We start from the raw sequence: 12,382 nt of genomic DNA on the forward strand, positions 1-12,382 counted from the left end.
AAAAAAAAGAAATAAAATTAAGGCCTGGATCCATGAGCTTTGTTCAAGATTACAGCTAAATGCATACACCTATATCTGTCCTTTCCTTGTCCACTGCATTAGCAACAGACTTATACTGAGCTTAATGCTACTAGTGACCACATTTCTCTTTATAGCTCAGGAATCAAAATGCATGTTCTACTCATTAATATCACACATACTTCCCAGTAGGTGGTTTCAGCTAAGCATGGCAGTATACAAGTTAAGAGACTGGCATCAGAAATTTGTAAGCTCAAGAACAAAGTGAGCCTGGACTATAGTGTGAGTTCAAGAACATTTTGAGTAAACTAGTTAAGATCCAGTCTCAAAATACTGTCTGCTGGTAGGGCACACCTTTAATCCTAGCACTCAAAAGAGGTAGGGGCAGGCAGATCTCTGAGTTTAAACCAGCCTGGCCTATAGCAAGTTCCAGGCCTATAGCAAGTTCCAAGCCAGCCAGAGTTACATGGTGAGATCCTGTCTAGTTAATAAACAGACAAATAAATAGAATTTTAGAAGAGGCTAGCAAAATGGCTAATAAAAGCCAGGCAGTGGTAGTACGCGCCTTTAATCCCAGTACTTGGGAGGCAGAGGCAGGAGGATTTCTGAGTTCGAGGCCAGCCTGGTCTACAGAGTGAGTTCTAGGACAGCCAGGGCTACAAAGAGAAACCCTGTCTCGAAAAAAACAACAAAAAATGGCTAATAAAAACACTTAGCCAGGTGGTGGTGGTTCATGCCTTTAATACCAGCATTCAGAATACAGAGGCAGGTGATCTATCTCTGAGTTAGAAGCCAGCCTGGTCTATATAATGAATTCCAGGACAATCAGGCCTACACAGAGAAATACCTTCTCAAAAGAGTAAAGACACTTGCCAACAAGCCAAATAAACTAAGTTCAATCTCCAAAACTCACATGATAGAGAACTACTCCCAAAGTTGTCTACACATGCCATGGCATGGGTGAATTTATACACATATATACACATGAAAATTAGTAAGTACATAAACAAGTACAACTTAAAAAGAAAACTAAAGAGTGAAAGAAGGAACCATAAAGAAAAGAGCTCAGTAGTAGAACATTCCTCCAGCATGAACAAAAGCTATAAATTCAATCCCCAGTACTTCCCCCAACAGAAAAATAACTTCTTATGCACATTTACATGTATACACCTAGTACTCAGAAGGCTTGCAGAAAGCAAGACCGGGCAGTGGTAGTGGTGGTGCACGCCTTTAATCCCAGCGGCTTGGAGAGGCAGAGGCAGGTGAATTTCTGAGTTCAAGGTCAGCCTGGTCTACAGAGTAAGTTCTAGGACAGCCAGGGCTGCACAAAGAAACCCTGTCTCGAAAAACCAAAAAAAAAAAAAAAAAAAAAAAAAAGAAGAAGGCTGAAGCAAGAGGGTCAGTTCAAGACCAGCTTCAAAGTAATAATATAATAGAAATAGTTAAATAGCAGTATGCATGTTTAACATGTGTATGAGTGCCTGGATTTGATCACACACACACACACACACACACACACACACATACACAGAGGGAGAGAGAGGGGGAGGGGGAGGGGGGAGAGAGAGAGGGAGGGAGGGAGGGAGGGAGGGAGGGAGGGAAGGAGGGAAGGAGGGAGGGAGAGAGAAAGAAAGAGAGAGAGAGAAATGGACTGAGAAGTCTAGAGATAATACCTAGATTTTGTTTTAAACAAGACAAGCCTGCTACTTTGAAACATGGTGGTAAAGCTAATGTGGTAGCACAGGCCTGTCCTAATAACTGAGGAAGCTGAGAGCAGTTCAGGGTTCAAGACCAGCCCTGGATAACTCAGCAAGATACAATCTCAAAATAAAAAGCAAAAATAAATGGTTGTGGATATAGTTCAGTGGTTTAATTCTTGCTTAGCTTGTGCAACATCATAGGTTCAGTTCTCAGTTCTTCCAAAACAGAGTGGGGGGCCTTCAGGAGAGGTGAGTTCTTTGGCATGGCTCAGTGAGTAAAGGAGTTTGCTGCTAAACCACTTTTTACACAGTGGCAGACAAATACATACATACATATATGTGTATACATATAATAAACACACACACACCACACACACAGATGCCATTTAAAATGTAATAAAAGGGAGATGAGATGGCGACGAGAGTCACAAAATAAAGAGTTCTGAATGGGCTGGCGAGATGGCTGACTGCTCTTCGGAAGGTCCTGAGTTCAAATCCCAGCTCACAACCACACGTAATGAGATCTGATGCACTCTTCTGGTGAGTGTGAAGACAGCTACAATGTACTTATGTATAATAATAAACAAATCTTTGGGCTGGAGAGAGCAGGGCTGACTGGAGAGAGCAGAGGTCCTAAAAATTCAATTCCCAAACAACTACATGAAGGCTCATAACCATTTGTAGAGCTACAGTGTCCTCAAATACATAAAATAAATCTTTAAGAAAAAAAAGTTCTTCTGAATGGAAGTTATATGGAACCTCCCTGCCCCAAAACTTTATAAAATGATTTTACTTTTTAAAATCGTATACCTCACAATTTTCATAAAAAATAAGCTAAGAGAAACTATATACATAGTCCTTCAGCAGTCCCTAGGTTTATAATGCGAATGTCACAATTACTCTGCCACCTGGCATTTCTGCACTCACCTTTCCCCTGTCTCGTTCTCATTAAGAAGAACCACAGCATTTTGAGGATTCCAGTTTCCCAAGGCATCACAGCTTCCACATATTGCAAAGACCTCTCCTAAAGAAATCAGAGCTGTTAGGCTTTTCCAAACAAGAAACTCTCCAACTTTAGGAAGCAAGAGCAGGTGCACTTGTCTTTAGAGTCTCCCGGAGTCAAGAAAGAGGAGCCTCTGGCAAGACTTTTGACTCACAGCCATCCTATCACCTTATAAGTTAACTGGACTTACCTCTCCATTCCAGAGGCAGCAAAACAGGTACAGAAGCAAGCTTCGCTCTATCTATTCAACTATTTATTAAGCAAGTAAAAAGCATTCAAGAAAAAGTGATTGGATATGATCTAATGTTTTAGAGAATATTGGGGACTATCCTGGCAGTCAATTGTCATTTCTATAATTTTTGGAGACTGTGTATCTGCATTTCCTGCATACTCAGGTAATATTTATTCAGTCTCAGGTATCTGATGGGGTTGAAGACTAAATAGCCAGTTTTACTAGCAGCTTAAGTTGTTTAGGGTTTAAGAAGATGTTTTAAGTCCAAGAAGATGTTTTTAGGATGGTAAAAAAATTAGGATAAAAAATTATTTAGATATAAAAAACTCTGAACTCACCAGGATAGGAGAAATAGTACACTTTTCCTGAGTTGCCAAATACAAGCAGACTGAACTTTTTGAATGTAAATCTTACCTAATAACTTTCATAATTTTTCCTATTGTATGTTGTTTATTATTTTAACAGAAAGAGCCTTTTTGTTTAGAGGGGGGAGAATTGTTGAGGTTTGGTCTGTTGCTTCATATTATAATGCTAAATTCTATATACTAAGGTTTAATTGCCTATGAGTGAATTCTCATGTTTACCAGCTTTTGTTGTGCTACTTAATTTAAAACTACTGGTTAATATCTATAGCCTACAGAAGAGAGGTTGCTTCAGAGCTTTGGTCCCAGGCTTGGGGTCTAATGAAAGACCACTGGAGGGAGAAGAGGAAGAAGGAAGAAGACAACATGGAGTATGTGGATCGTGAGAATATGGTCTTGAATAGGGCTGGCCAGCTAGAGTAGAAGGAGTGGCCCAGGGGGAACATGGGAAGCTATAAGGGTTATTGACATGGAAATAGACAAAATAGTATAGTGGGCTGATACCTGCCAAGGTCTCGTGCTATTAAGGCTAACTATAAATATAAAGGTTTTGTGTCCTTTATTTGGGAACAAAATGATCAAAGGTGATGTAGAAACCCCCAATTAATTTTTACTACAACACTTTAGGGAATATATGAGACCCTGTCCCAAAAAGGGTACAATATAGGGCTGGAGAGATAGCGCAGTGGTTAAGAGCACTGGCTACTCTTCCAGAGGTCCTGAGTTCAATTCCCAGCAACCATATGGTGGCTCACCACCATCTGTAATGAGATCTGATGTCCTCTTTTGGTGTGTCTGAAGACATCCACAGTGTACTTATATAACTGTAGTCTCTCCAGAAGGCTACAAATAGAAGTGAGCAGTGAGAAGGTAAACATCAGCTAGTGGGCAATCATCATCTGAAGAATTCTACCCAGAGTAAAGCTATACTAGGTTTTCTGGCTGAACATAAAGCATGCACACGTGCATGCACACAAACACACAGTCAATTGCTGTGGTGGTTGCTACAACAACCATGTTAGCTATACAGAATGAGTCAATCATTTATTCTTTGAACACATTTACTCTACTCTTCATCTGTACCAAGTTCTGTGCTAGGTTCAAGAATTCAGCATCAAGACATGATCATGTTTTCATAAAGCTTAGCATTTGTCACAGGGCAATTACTCAAGATCTACAGAAACTGTGCCAGAACCTGAGGAAATTTCTCAGAGGCCCTCTCACTGTCCTCACAAACCATGAGAGTTTAAGGGCACAGATCCAGGCAAAGGAATACAGGATTTGATAAAAAGAAAATTCTCGGGGCTGGAGAGATGGCTCAGCAGTTAAAAGCACTGACTGCTCTTCCGTAGGTCCTGCGTTCAGTTCCCAGCAACCACATAGTGGCTCACAACCATCTGTAATGGGATGTGATGCCCTCTTCTGGTGTGTCTGAGGACAGCAATGGTGTACTCACAAAGATAAAGTAAAATCTTTAAAATCAATAATTTTTTTTTTTTTTAAAAAAAAAGAAAAGTCTCAAAAGAGGAAATGGGGAGAGGAGTAGCAGATCTGAGGAACTGAAATGTAGCCAATATAAGCAGAAAATAGCAACCAGACTCACACCCAGATGTGGTAGTGTTTGGTATAATACCTTACACCAATTATTTCACATTACTTTAACAAGCAACAGAAATTCCCAAGTAGCAAATAAGTCAATTTTAGCCAAATATTTCAACTTCTTACAGTAGCACAATTTCCCCTGTCATGCAAACAAAATACCCATCTCCATCTGTGCAAAAAGTTCAGTTTTCTTAACAGCAATAAAAGATACCACGAGGGGTTGGTACACTCCTGAATTTACTATGTGTCTGACAGGTAAGACCGACAAGGTATTTAAAAATTGGGCCCAAGAGGGAGTGTGGTTGAACCAACATATGTACACAGCTTGGACTAGAAAATAAGGTATCAGGCTTCAGTCGGTAGAGCTGGGAGTACTGGCATCAACATTTAAAATGAGTGGAGGATTTCTGAGGATTTCACCAGTCTCAGGCTGGCCAGGAATACAAAGTAAGACCCTGTCTTTAAAAAGAGGAAGACAAGATAACATTTAAATAGACAAGGTCTTTGTGGCATTTTAGAAAGAGAAGGCAAACGCAGGACTGCACCAAATTGGCATGATCTGTGTGGCAGAAAACAATTCAGGCTGCTGGGTTCTTTTATGTGGATGCCAATAAGAACATAGGTATTACCTGAAAAGAAAGTACACTGATGGACAATGCTTAGAATCCCAAAAAGGACATTCCTGGAGCAGATATGATTTTTGCCGTGATAAAGAAAGGAGAAGGTTCTGGAGAGATTGCTCAAGAGCGAGCACTGGATGCTCTTCAGAGGTCCCAGCTTAACTACAGGCATCCCCACACACTAGCTCACAACAATCCGAAGGAGATCCGGATCATGATACCCTCTTCTGAATTCTATAGGAGTTATATACACAGACAGGCAGGCAGACAAAACATCTATACACATTAGGGGTGGGGGGGCTTTTAAAATGATTAATTTTAAAAACATCTGGCAAAGAAAATGTTTACTTAACTTTAAAGAGTATTTTATAAATTAAAGCTTTAGTTTACCTGGTAAAAGAGTTCCTCTTATTTCAAAAGTGACCTGAGAAGGTGTCATTTTGATGGAATTACTTTAAGGATTTCTGCTAGGAAAGAAAAGAAAATTTTTTACTATTGTATAGAAAAAAATAAGTTATTTTAGCATCAGTATACAATAGAGTTCACTGATAGTGCTTGTCTAGCACACACAATGCCCTGGGTTCAACCCCTAGCACCACATATACCTAGTATTCAGACTCTGACAGAACAGAAGTTCAAAGTTATCCACACTACATGGTGGGTTGGAAACCAGCTTGCAAAGTATGAGTCGCTGACTTAACAGAAAAAGCAATGAATGCAATGACACAGAGGGTAACTAACTCAGAGCAAATGCACTTGCCACCAAGCCTGATGACCCAAGTTCAATCACCAGGTCTACAATAAAAGTGGGAAAAAGCCAATTTCTGAAAACTATCATCTGACGTGTGCTCTCCACATACATACACTTAAATAAAGTTTTAAAAACTTCATTGGTTTGGATGGTAGTGGCTCATGCCTTTAAGGGCAGCACTAAGGAGGTTGAGATAGCCTGGTCTACAGAGCAAGTTCCAAGTTCTTGCTCCAGGACTACAAAGAGTAATCTTGTCTCAAAACAAACAAACAATTTAATTGGTGCACTGATAATCTCAGCTCTCGGAAAGCAGAGGTAGGAGGATCTCTGTGAGTTCCAGGACAGCCAAGACTACATAGAGACCTTGTTTCAAACAAACAAAAGATTTTTAATGACTTTTACAATTCTGTTATACTTTTTTTAACTTTTAAAATAATTTTTCTTTGAAACTTTCAAATGTTTATACAATTTGATCATATCTATACCACTACCTCACTCTAACTCCTCCTAGTCCCTTTTCTCCCAACTTTATGCCTTCATCTTAAAAAAAAAGTAACTTTGATAAGGAAAAATAAAGGGATACAGCCAAAAATTCAAGTAGTCATTTCAAACTCCTTATATACAACTGATTGCATTAAGTATCTAGTAAGACTCATGGTTTTGTTATACATTTCCAAAAAAGAAAAAAAAAATCAAAGAATGTATGGACCAGAAATATTGCAAAGCAAATGTGTCCAAACTTTTTATTTTAGGGAGTCAAGGTTCTCTTGGCACATACTTTCTCTTCTGATAAGCAGCTGTGCTAAGTCAACATATCTTTCTTAGCCAGACCCAGGTTAGGATGAAAGGAAAAGGAAACCCCACAGACAGAAAAGCTTAAGTAGAGACTTCTGCTTGAGGAACAGAAAAGCAACCCGAACCTTTCAGTTCAACTATAGTTTAGCAACAAGGTTCTGAGTCTAGTTCAAATATACAATGCAACCAGCCACCTACACAAATACTCTCTCAAAATTTACTCTTTTCAGTTTTTTATAGGGCGAGCATATTAAATTCTTTAAATTTAGTCTCATCTACAAACTATTACAAAAAACTTGATCTGATTTTCTTATGGCCACAGCATTCTTTCTAGTCATCAACATTCAAAATCACATAGCTGTTCTGGCTTCTAAGCTCTTCTGCTATAACGAAAGGAAAGCATTCTTCCTCACTACAGATTTTCAGAAACCACACTTCTAAAACTGAGGCCCTCTGCCTCTTTACTCATATCTTCTTCCCTACCTCCAGACTTAGCCAAGTATGTTTACCATAGCCTACTTTAATTAACTAAGGGACAACAGAAAATTATTTTTAAAATACATACAAATACACAGACACATATATCTCAAGATAGTTACTAAGTCTAAACTAAGAACACATTCTTTATAGGGTAATACATTTTTATTTAACTACTCAAATGATCCAAAAAAAAAAAAATTAAAAAAAACTTTTCTGCAGGAATGTCCAGGTCTCTAAAAGAATACAAATTCACACTTTTATTTAGCATCATGCCCCCTTAATTTACCAGCTACATTTCATTTTATTTATGAGTAGGGATGATTATAGAATATAGAGGCCAATGGTATTGCTAACATCACATGGTGACTGAGCAGTCCTCTATAGATCAGGTTCAAACACCTGATCTATAACACCTAGAGAGAGCTGGTAAGTAATGTTTAATATCTACATACTATGGATTCACTGTCACATTTACATCAATTAGAAGATGTAATGCTGAAATGTTCTTTTACAAATGTGTAAAATGCTGAAAGTTAATTCATAAATATAGTATCATATTTACATATATGTAAAACAAGACTAATAATGTTTCTGTGTCTGAGTAAGCAAAATCTATTCATGTGCATATATCTGTGCTTGTGCTAGAACTGTTGAAAAAAAAACTCTTACATAAAAACAGTTGTTGTTTAGCCTGCTATCTGAATATTTCAATAGTTCTTTTAGAACAGGTGACAAAACCCTGAGTATAAGCCAGGCAGTGGTGGCGCACACCTTTGATCCCAGCACTTGGGAGGCAGAGACAGGCAGATTTCTGAGTTCGAGGCCAGCCTGGTCTACAGAGTGAGTTCCAGGACAGCCAGGGCTATACAGAGAAACCCTGTCTCGAAAAACCAAAAACCAAAACCAAAAAACAAACAAACAAACAAACAAACAAAAAACCTGAGTATAACCCTGAGCACACAAGCACTTAAAAAAAAAAAAAGATTTGTTTATTTATTGTATGTAAGTACACTGTAGCTATCTTCAGACACTCCAGAAGATGGTGTCAGATCCCACTACAGATGGTTGTGAGCCACCATGTGGTTGCTGGGACTTGAACTCAGGACCTTTGGAAGAGCAGTCGGTGCTCTTAACCACTGAGCCACCTCACCAGCCCCACAAGCACTTTCTAACAAGTAAAATGGTTCATTGAGATACTGCAACCTCCATTTAACTGATCCAAAAGACAAAGTCCTAAATCTAACAAAAAAGCTTTAAAGTTACTGAATGAATTTAATTTTTGTTTTGTTTTTTGAGACAGGGTTTCTTTGTAGCCCTAGCTCAAACTAGTCTCAAACTTACAGAGATCTGCCTGCCTGGGCCTCTGGGATTAGAGGTGCCCACCACCACTATCCAGCATACTGAATTAATTTTAAGAGACAGACTAAACCCATAACTCAGCAACATGACTGAATAACCAACTTCAATTTCTCTTTGTGTTTTAAGAAAGAAAGGGGAAAGGAAGGAAAGGAGGACCAAGGTATACACAGGAAGGTCAGAGAGCAACTTGCAGGAGTTGGTTCTCTCCTATCATGAATGCTTCTGGGGATCAAACTTAGGTCTCGGCAGTGAGGCCCGCAGGCTTTTCAGCCAGAATCATTTTCTGCTGAGTCTAACAACCCTGTCAATCTTACACTGTAATCTGAACTTTCACCCAGTGTTTACAATTTTTAACTAAGGGCAATCTCATCTACGAGACTTTAGAGTTGGTATTCAGCTAACTACTTATCAATTGGTAGAACCAATTCAATCAATGTAAGTGAAATCACATAATTATTTCCATGTACTTTTTGCCAGGAGGAACTGTGGAAAGTTTTGTTATCAGTAAGTTATGGTGAGTGGCAAATTTAGTGAGTACAAATTTAGCTCTAGACATCTACTGCATTAGACAACCAGGAACAGTCTGTTTTCCGTCTCTACAATTGTGAGATAGCTGTGACAACTCAACAGTTAGGACTGCAGCGCGTACACTACACAGAGACACACATGTGTAAACTTTACAGAACAGCCCAGGAGACAAGTGCCATCGTCAAAAGTCAGCAATCTAGTTCAATTCCCACCCCTCAAAAATGTAGTGTCATAACAAGCAAAAGCCTGGGGAACCGCTGTACTGGCACCTTACTTGACCATGGACAGAGGCCAAAATTTTGGTGCAGGCCTGAAGGGTACAGCTTCAGCACCCAAGCACCTCCAAAACAGCAGTGAATGTTTTAGAGAGTACTTGTCCTACTGAGTTGTTTACACATCTACCTTTATTTCTTCTGCTAAACAAACAAAGATATTCTGACTTGGATGAAGGAGGTCTTTCAGATACACATACAAGATAAGAGTAAAAAATGCTAGTCACTGCATACCCAGCTGAGACAGATAGCCAGCTCACCTATCACTTTACTACGAGTTTGTTGTTTTGGCTTTGGTAATTTTTTTTCCCAATGCAACCTCCAATTTGTACTGTCTAAAGATATTTACTATACAGCACTTTCAGCTTAATTTGAGCAGTTAATTTAACTTAACCTGCTTACTTATTTTTGAGGTTGGATCTCACTTCGACACCCTGGCTGGCTTTGAATTCACAGATCTGTCTCCACCTCTTAAGTGCCTAAGAGTGTGCACTGCTGCCTGAGTCTGGCCCATTTGAAGTTTGTTAAAAGACTCAAGAAGTTTTAAAATACCACCCACTGTAACTTAAACTGACATCAAAACTTTTCACAGTTCCTCCTGGCAAAAAAAAAAAAAAAAAAAAAAAAGGTTTATCCTTTTTTGCTGAACGTTTTCAACAGTGGACCTAGCTAGTTTCAGACCTAGGTAGTTTATCAGCTTGGGAAACATACTGGAGATTTAAGCTAACCAAGGGTACAGGAACATTTAGTTTACAGCTTAACTGAAGGTGGGTATTTTTAGATAAAGCATGTATTTCTGGCCAAAAAGAACATCTGTGTTTCCCTTTAAAACTTTTCAAAGAAAAAAAAGCTGTTTCTAATTCTCCTTGATTCTAGCAGCTTTGATCCTCAGAATATCCTATAATCAAGAAACCATTTAAGTGGCCACACTGATGTTGGTGGGGGTCATCAGGGCCCCCTTTCTCAGACCTCCATATACTTTCAGCCAATATTTTAATCAAACATATGCAGACAAGAATCAGTTTTTCATTAAGCAAGGGCTAATGGACAGTTCATAAGCCAAATTAACATTTTCATCAGCTTTAAACATGCAGTGGGCTTTTTCCAAATGCTTCTCATTTCGTGTTGATATTTTCGTATGTATTTATCACACGTTATCTATTATATATAAATATGAAGAGAGAACCAACTCACCCACCAACTTTATTTATGCACACCAAGCATTATTCAGTTTTCTTCTCTGTCTACCAATCCTCCGGGTGCAAATTTCCTGCGTCTTTTCTTTGCAGATTTAATTGTTTAGAACACTGATTTCCCCGAGTATTTAAGCCACTGCATGAGGTTTACCAGTTTTATTTTTGTGCTGTTTGTTTCTAGGCTATTGAGCGATGGGAGGAGTGGGGAGGCTGACAGCTTGTTTTTGTTTGTTTTGTTTTGCCTTATTTTGTTAGACATATAACAGGCAGCAGCATGACGGGCAGAGTTAGGGTTAGGGGCAGGAGCCCCAGAGCGGCAGGACACAGGAGCAGAGCGGGGGACGCTAGACCCACACAGGCAGAGAATCCCTAGAAACCGGCCAACTCCAGGCTTCCCCCCAACCCCCTCGAGCTTCTGGCCGGACCCGACAGATGAAGCAGCGCGGGGCAGCCACTGCCTCCAAGCCGGCGACGCCAAGAGGACCGCAGCCCTAAAACGTCGCCGAGGGCCCCGACAAGGAGCTACACAAAGCCCCGGGTCCTCCCCACCCGACCGTACTGTCACCCGGCGTTTCGTTTGTGAGCACTAATTTTTATTTGGGGAAGTAAGCAGCTGTCAAAACGGCGCGAGTCACCAGAGCCGGCCCGAGGTGACGGAGGGGGCGCCGGGGCCGGGAGGCACGGAGGGCTCGAGCTCCGGCTCCGGCGTTTTCTTTGTTCCTCTATTCTCCGCCCGGTATTTCCGTGGCTGTCCTGGGTCACGCCGCTCAGTGGGACCGCAGCCGCACGTGGCAGCGGGGGCTCCAGCCGCACCGCGGAACGCCAGGCCGGTCGCCCGCCCGCCCCTCCGCGAGAGCGCCCGCCCGCCCGCCGGCCCCCCTCACCTGCCGCTCTGCTCCGCTCCGCGCCGCGCCGAGAGCCTGGGCCGCGGCCGACCGAGCCGAGTGTCAGCGCCTCGCCAGCGCTCCCTTAGGTGGCCCGAGGCAGCACCGAGCCCAGCTACAGCAGCCTCGCAAACCGGTTTCAGCTGCCCTAGACTAAACTGCCAGCCCTCCCCGCGGGGCGGGGTCGAAGGGTGGCGGGGCGGGGCCTGACGTCACGCCCGGTCCAGGTCTGGCCAATCGGCGGCCGCGTGCCGGGGGGGCGGGCTGCGCGTTCCTGGAAGGCCGGCCCAGAGACCTGAGGCCAGCCTGGTCCGGGTCAGCTGAGGTACTGAAGGTCAAGGTGGTGCGCTTGTAATCCCAGTGTTGGGAGGGTGCGCCTTGCAAGTAGACCGCGAGTTCGAGGCCAACCTGGGCTATAAAGGGAGATCCTGTCTCAGAAGAGAAAGATGAGGGCGCCAGGTGGTGGTGGCACATGCCTTTAATCCCAGCACTTGGGAGGCAGAGACAGGTGGATTTCTGAGTTTGGGGCCAGCCTGGTCTACAGAGTGAGTTCCAGGACAGCCAGGGCTATACAGAGAAC

At 41.6% G+C, this 12,382-nt stretch overlaps 1 protein-coding gene across 6 annotated transcripts in view; it reads right to left on the reverse strand.

Annotated features, from left to right (window-relative positions):
• The window catches only part of Gpcpd1 (glycerophosphocholine phosphodiesterase 1), a 47,679-nt gene extending 35,688 nt beyond the window's left edge, over nucleotides 1–11,991 (reverse strand). For 2 of the 6 annotated variants that reach the window (XM_031371994.1, XM_031371992.1), the window contains exons 1-3: nucleotides 11,803–11,989; nucleotides 5,928–6,004; nucleotides 2,646–2,742 (exon numbers count right to left, since the gene is read on the reverse strand). Coding sequence is in view for 4 of the 6 variants with exons in the window: in XM_031371992.1 (XP_031227852.1) it covers nucleotides 2,646–2,742; nucleotides 5,928–5,976 (146 nt within the window). In the remaining 2 variants the exon portion in view is untranslated. Of the gene's footprint in view, nucleotides 1–2,645; nucleotides 2,743–5,927; nucleotides 6,005–11,802 lie in introns of those variants that run through there. The other 4 variants (XM_031371989.1, XM_031371990.1, XM_031371991.1 and 1 more) reach the window with 4 other exon arrangements.
• Nucleotides 11,992–12,382: the final 391 nt, after the last annotated feature.

This window comes from Mastomys coucha, unplaced genomic scaffold, assembly GCF_008632895.1.
Source record: "Mastomys coucha isolate ucsf_1 unplaced genomic scaffold, UCSF_Mcou_1 pScaffold15, whole genome shotgun sequence".
NCBI classification, from domain to species: domain Eukaryota; kingdom Metazoa; phylum Chordata; class Mammalia; order Rodentia; family Muridae; genus Mastomys; species Mastomys coucha.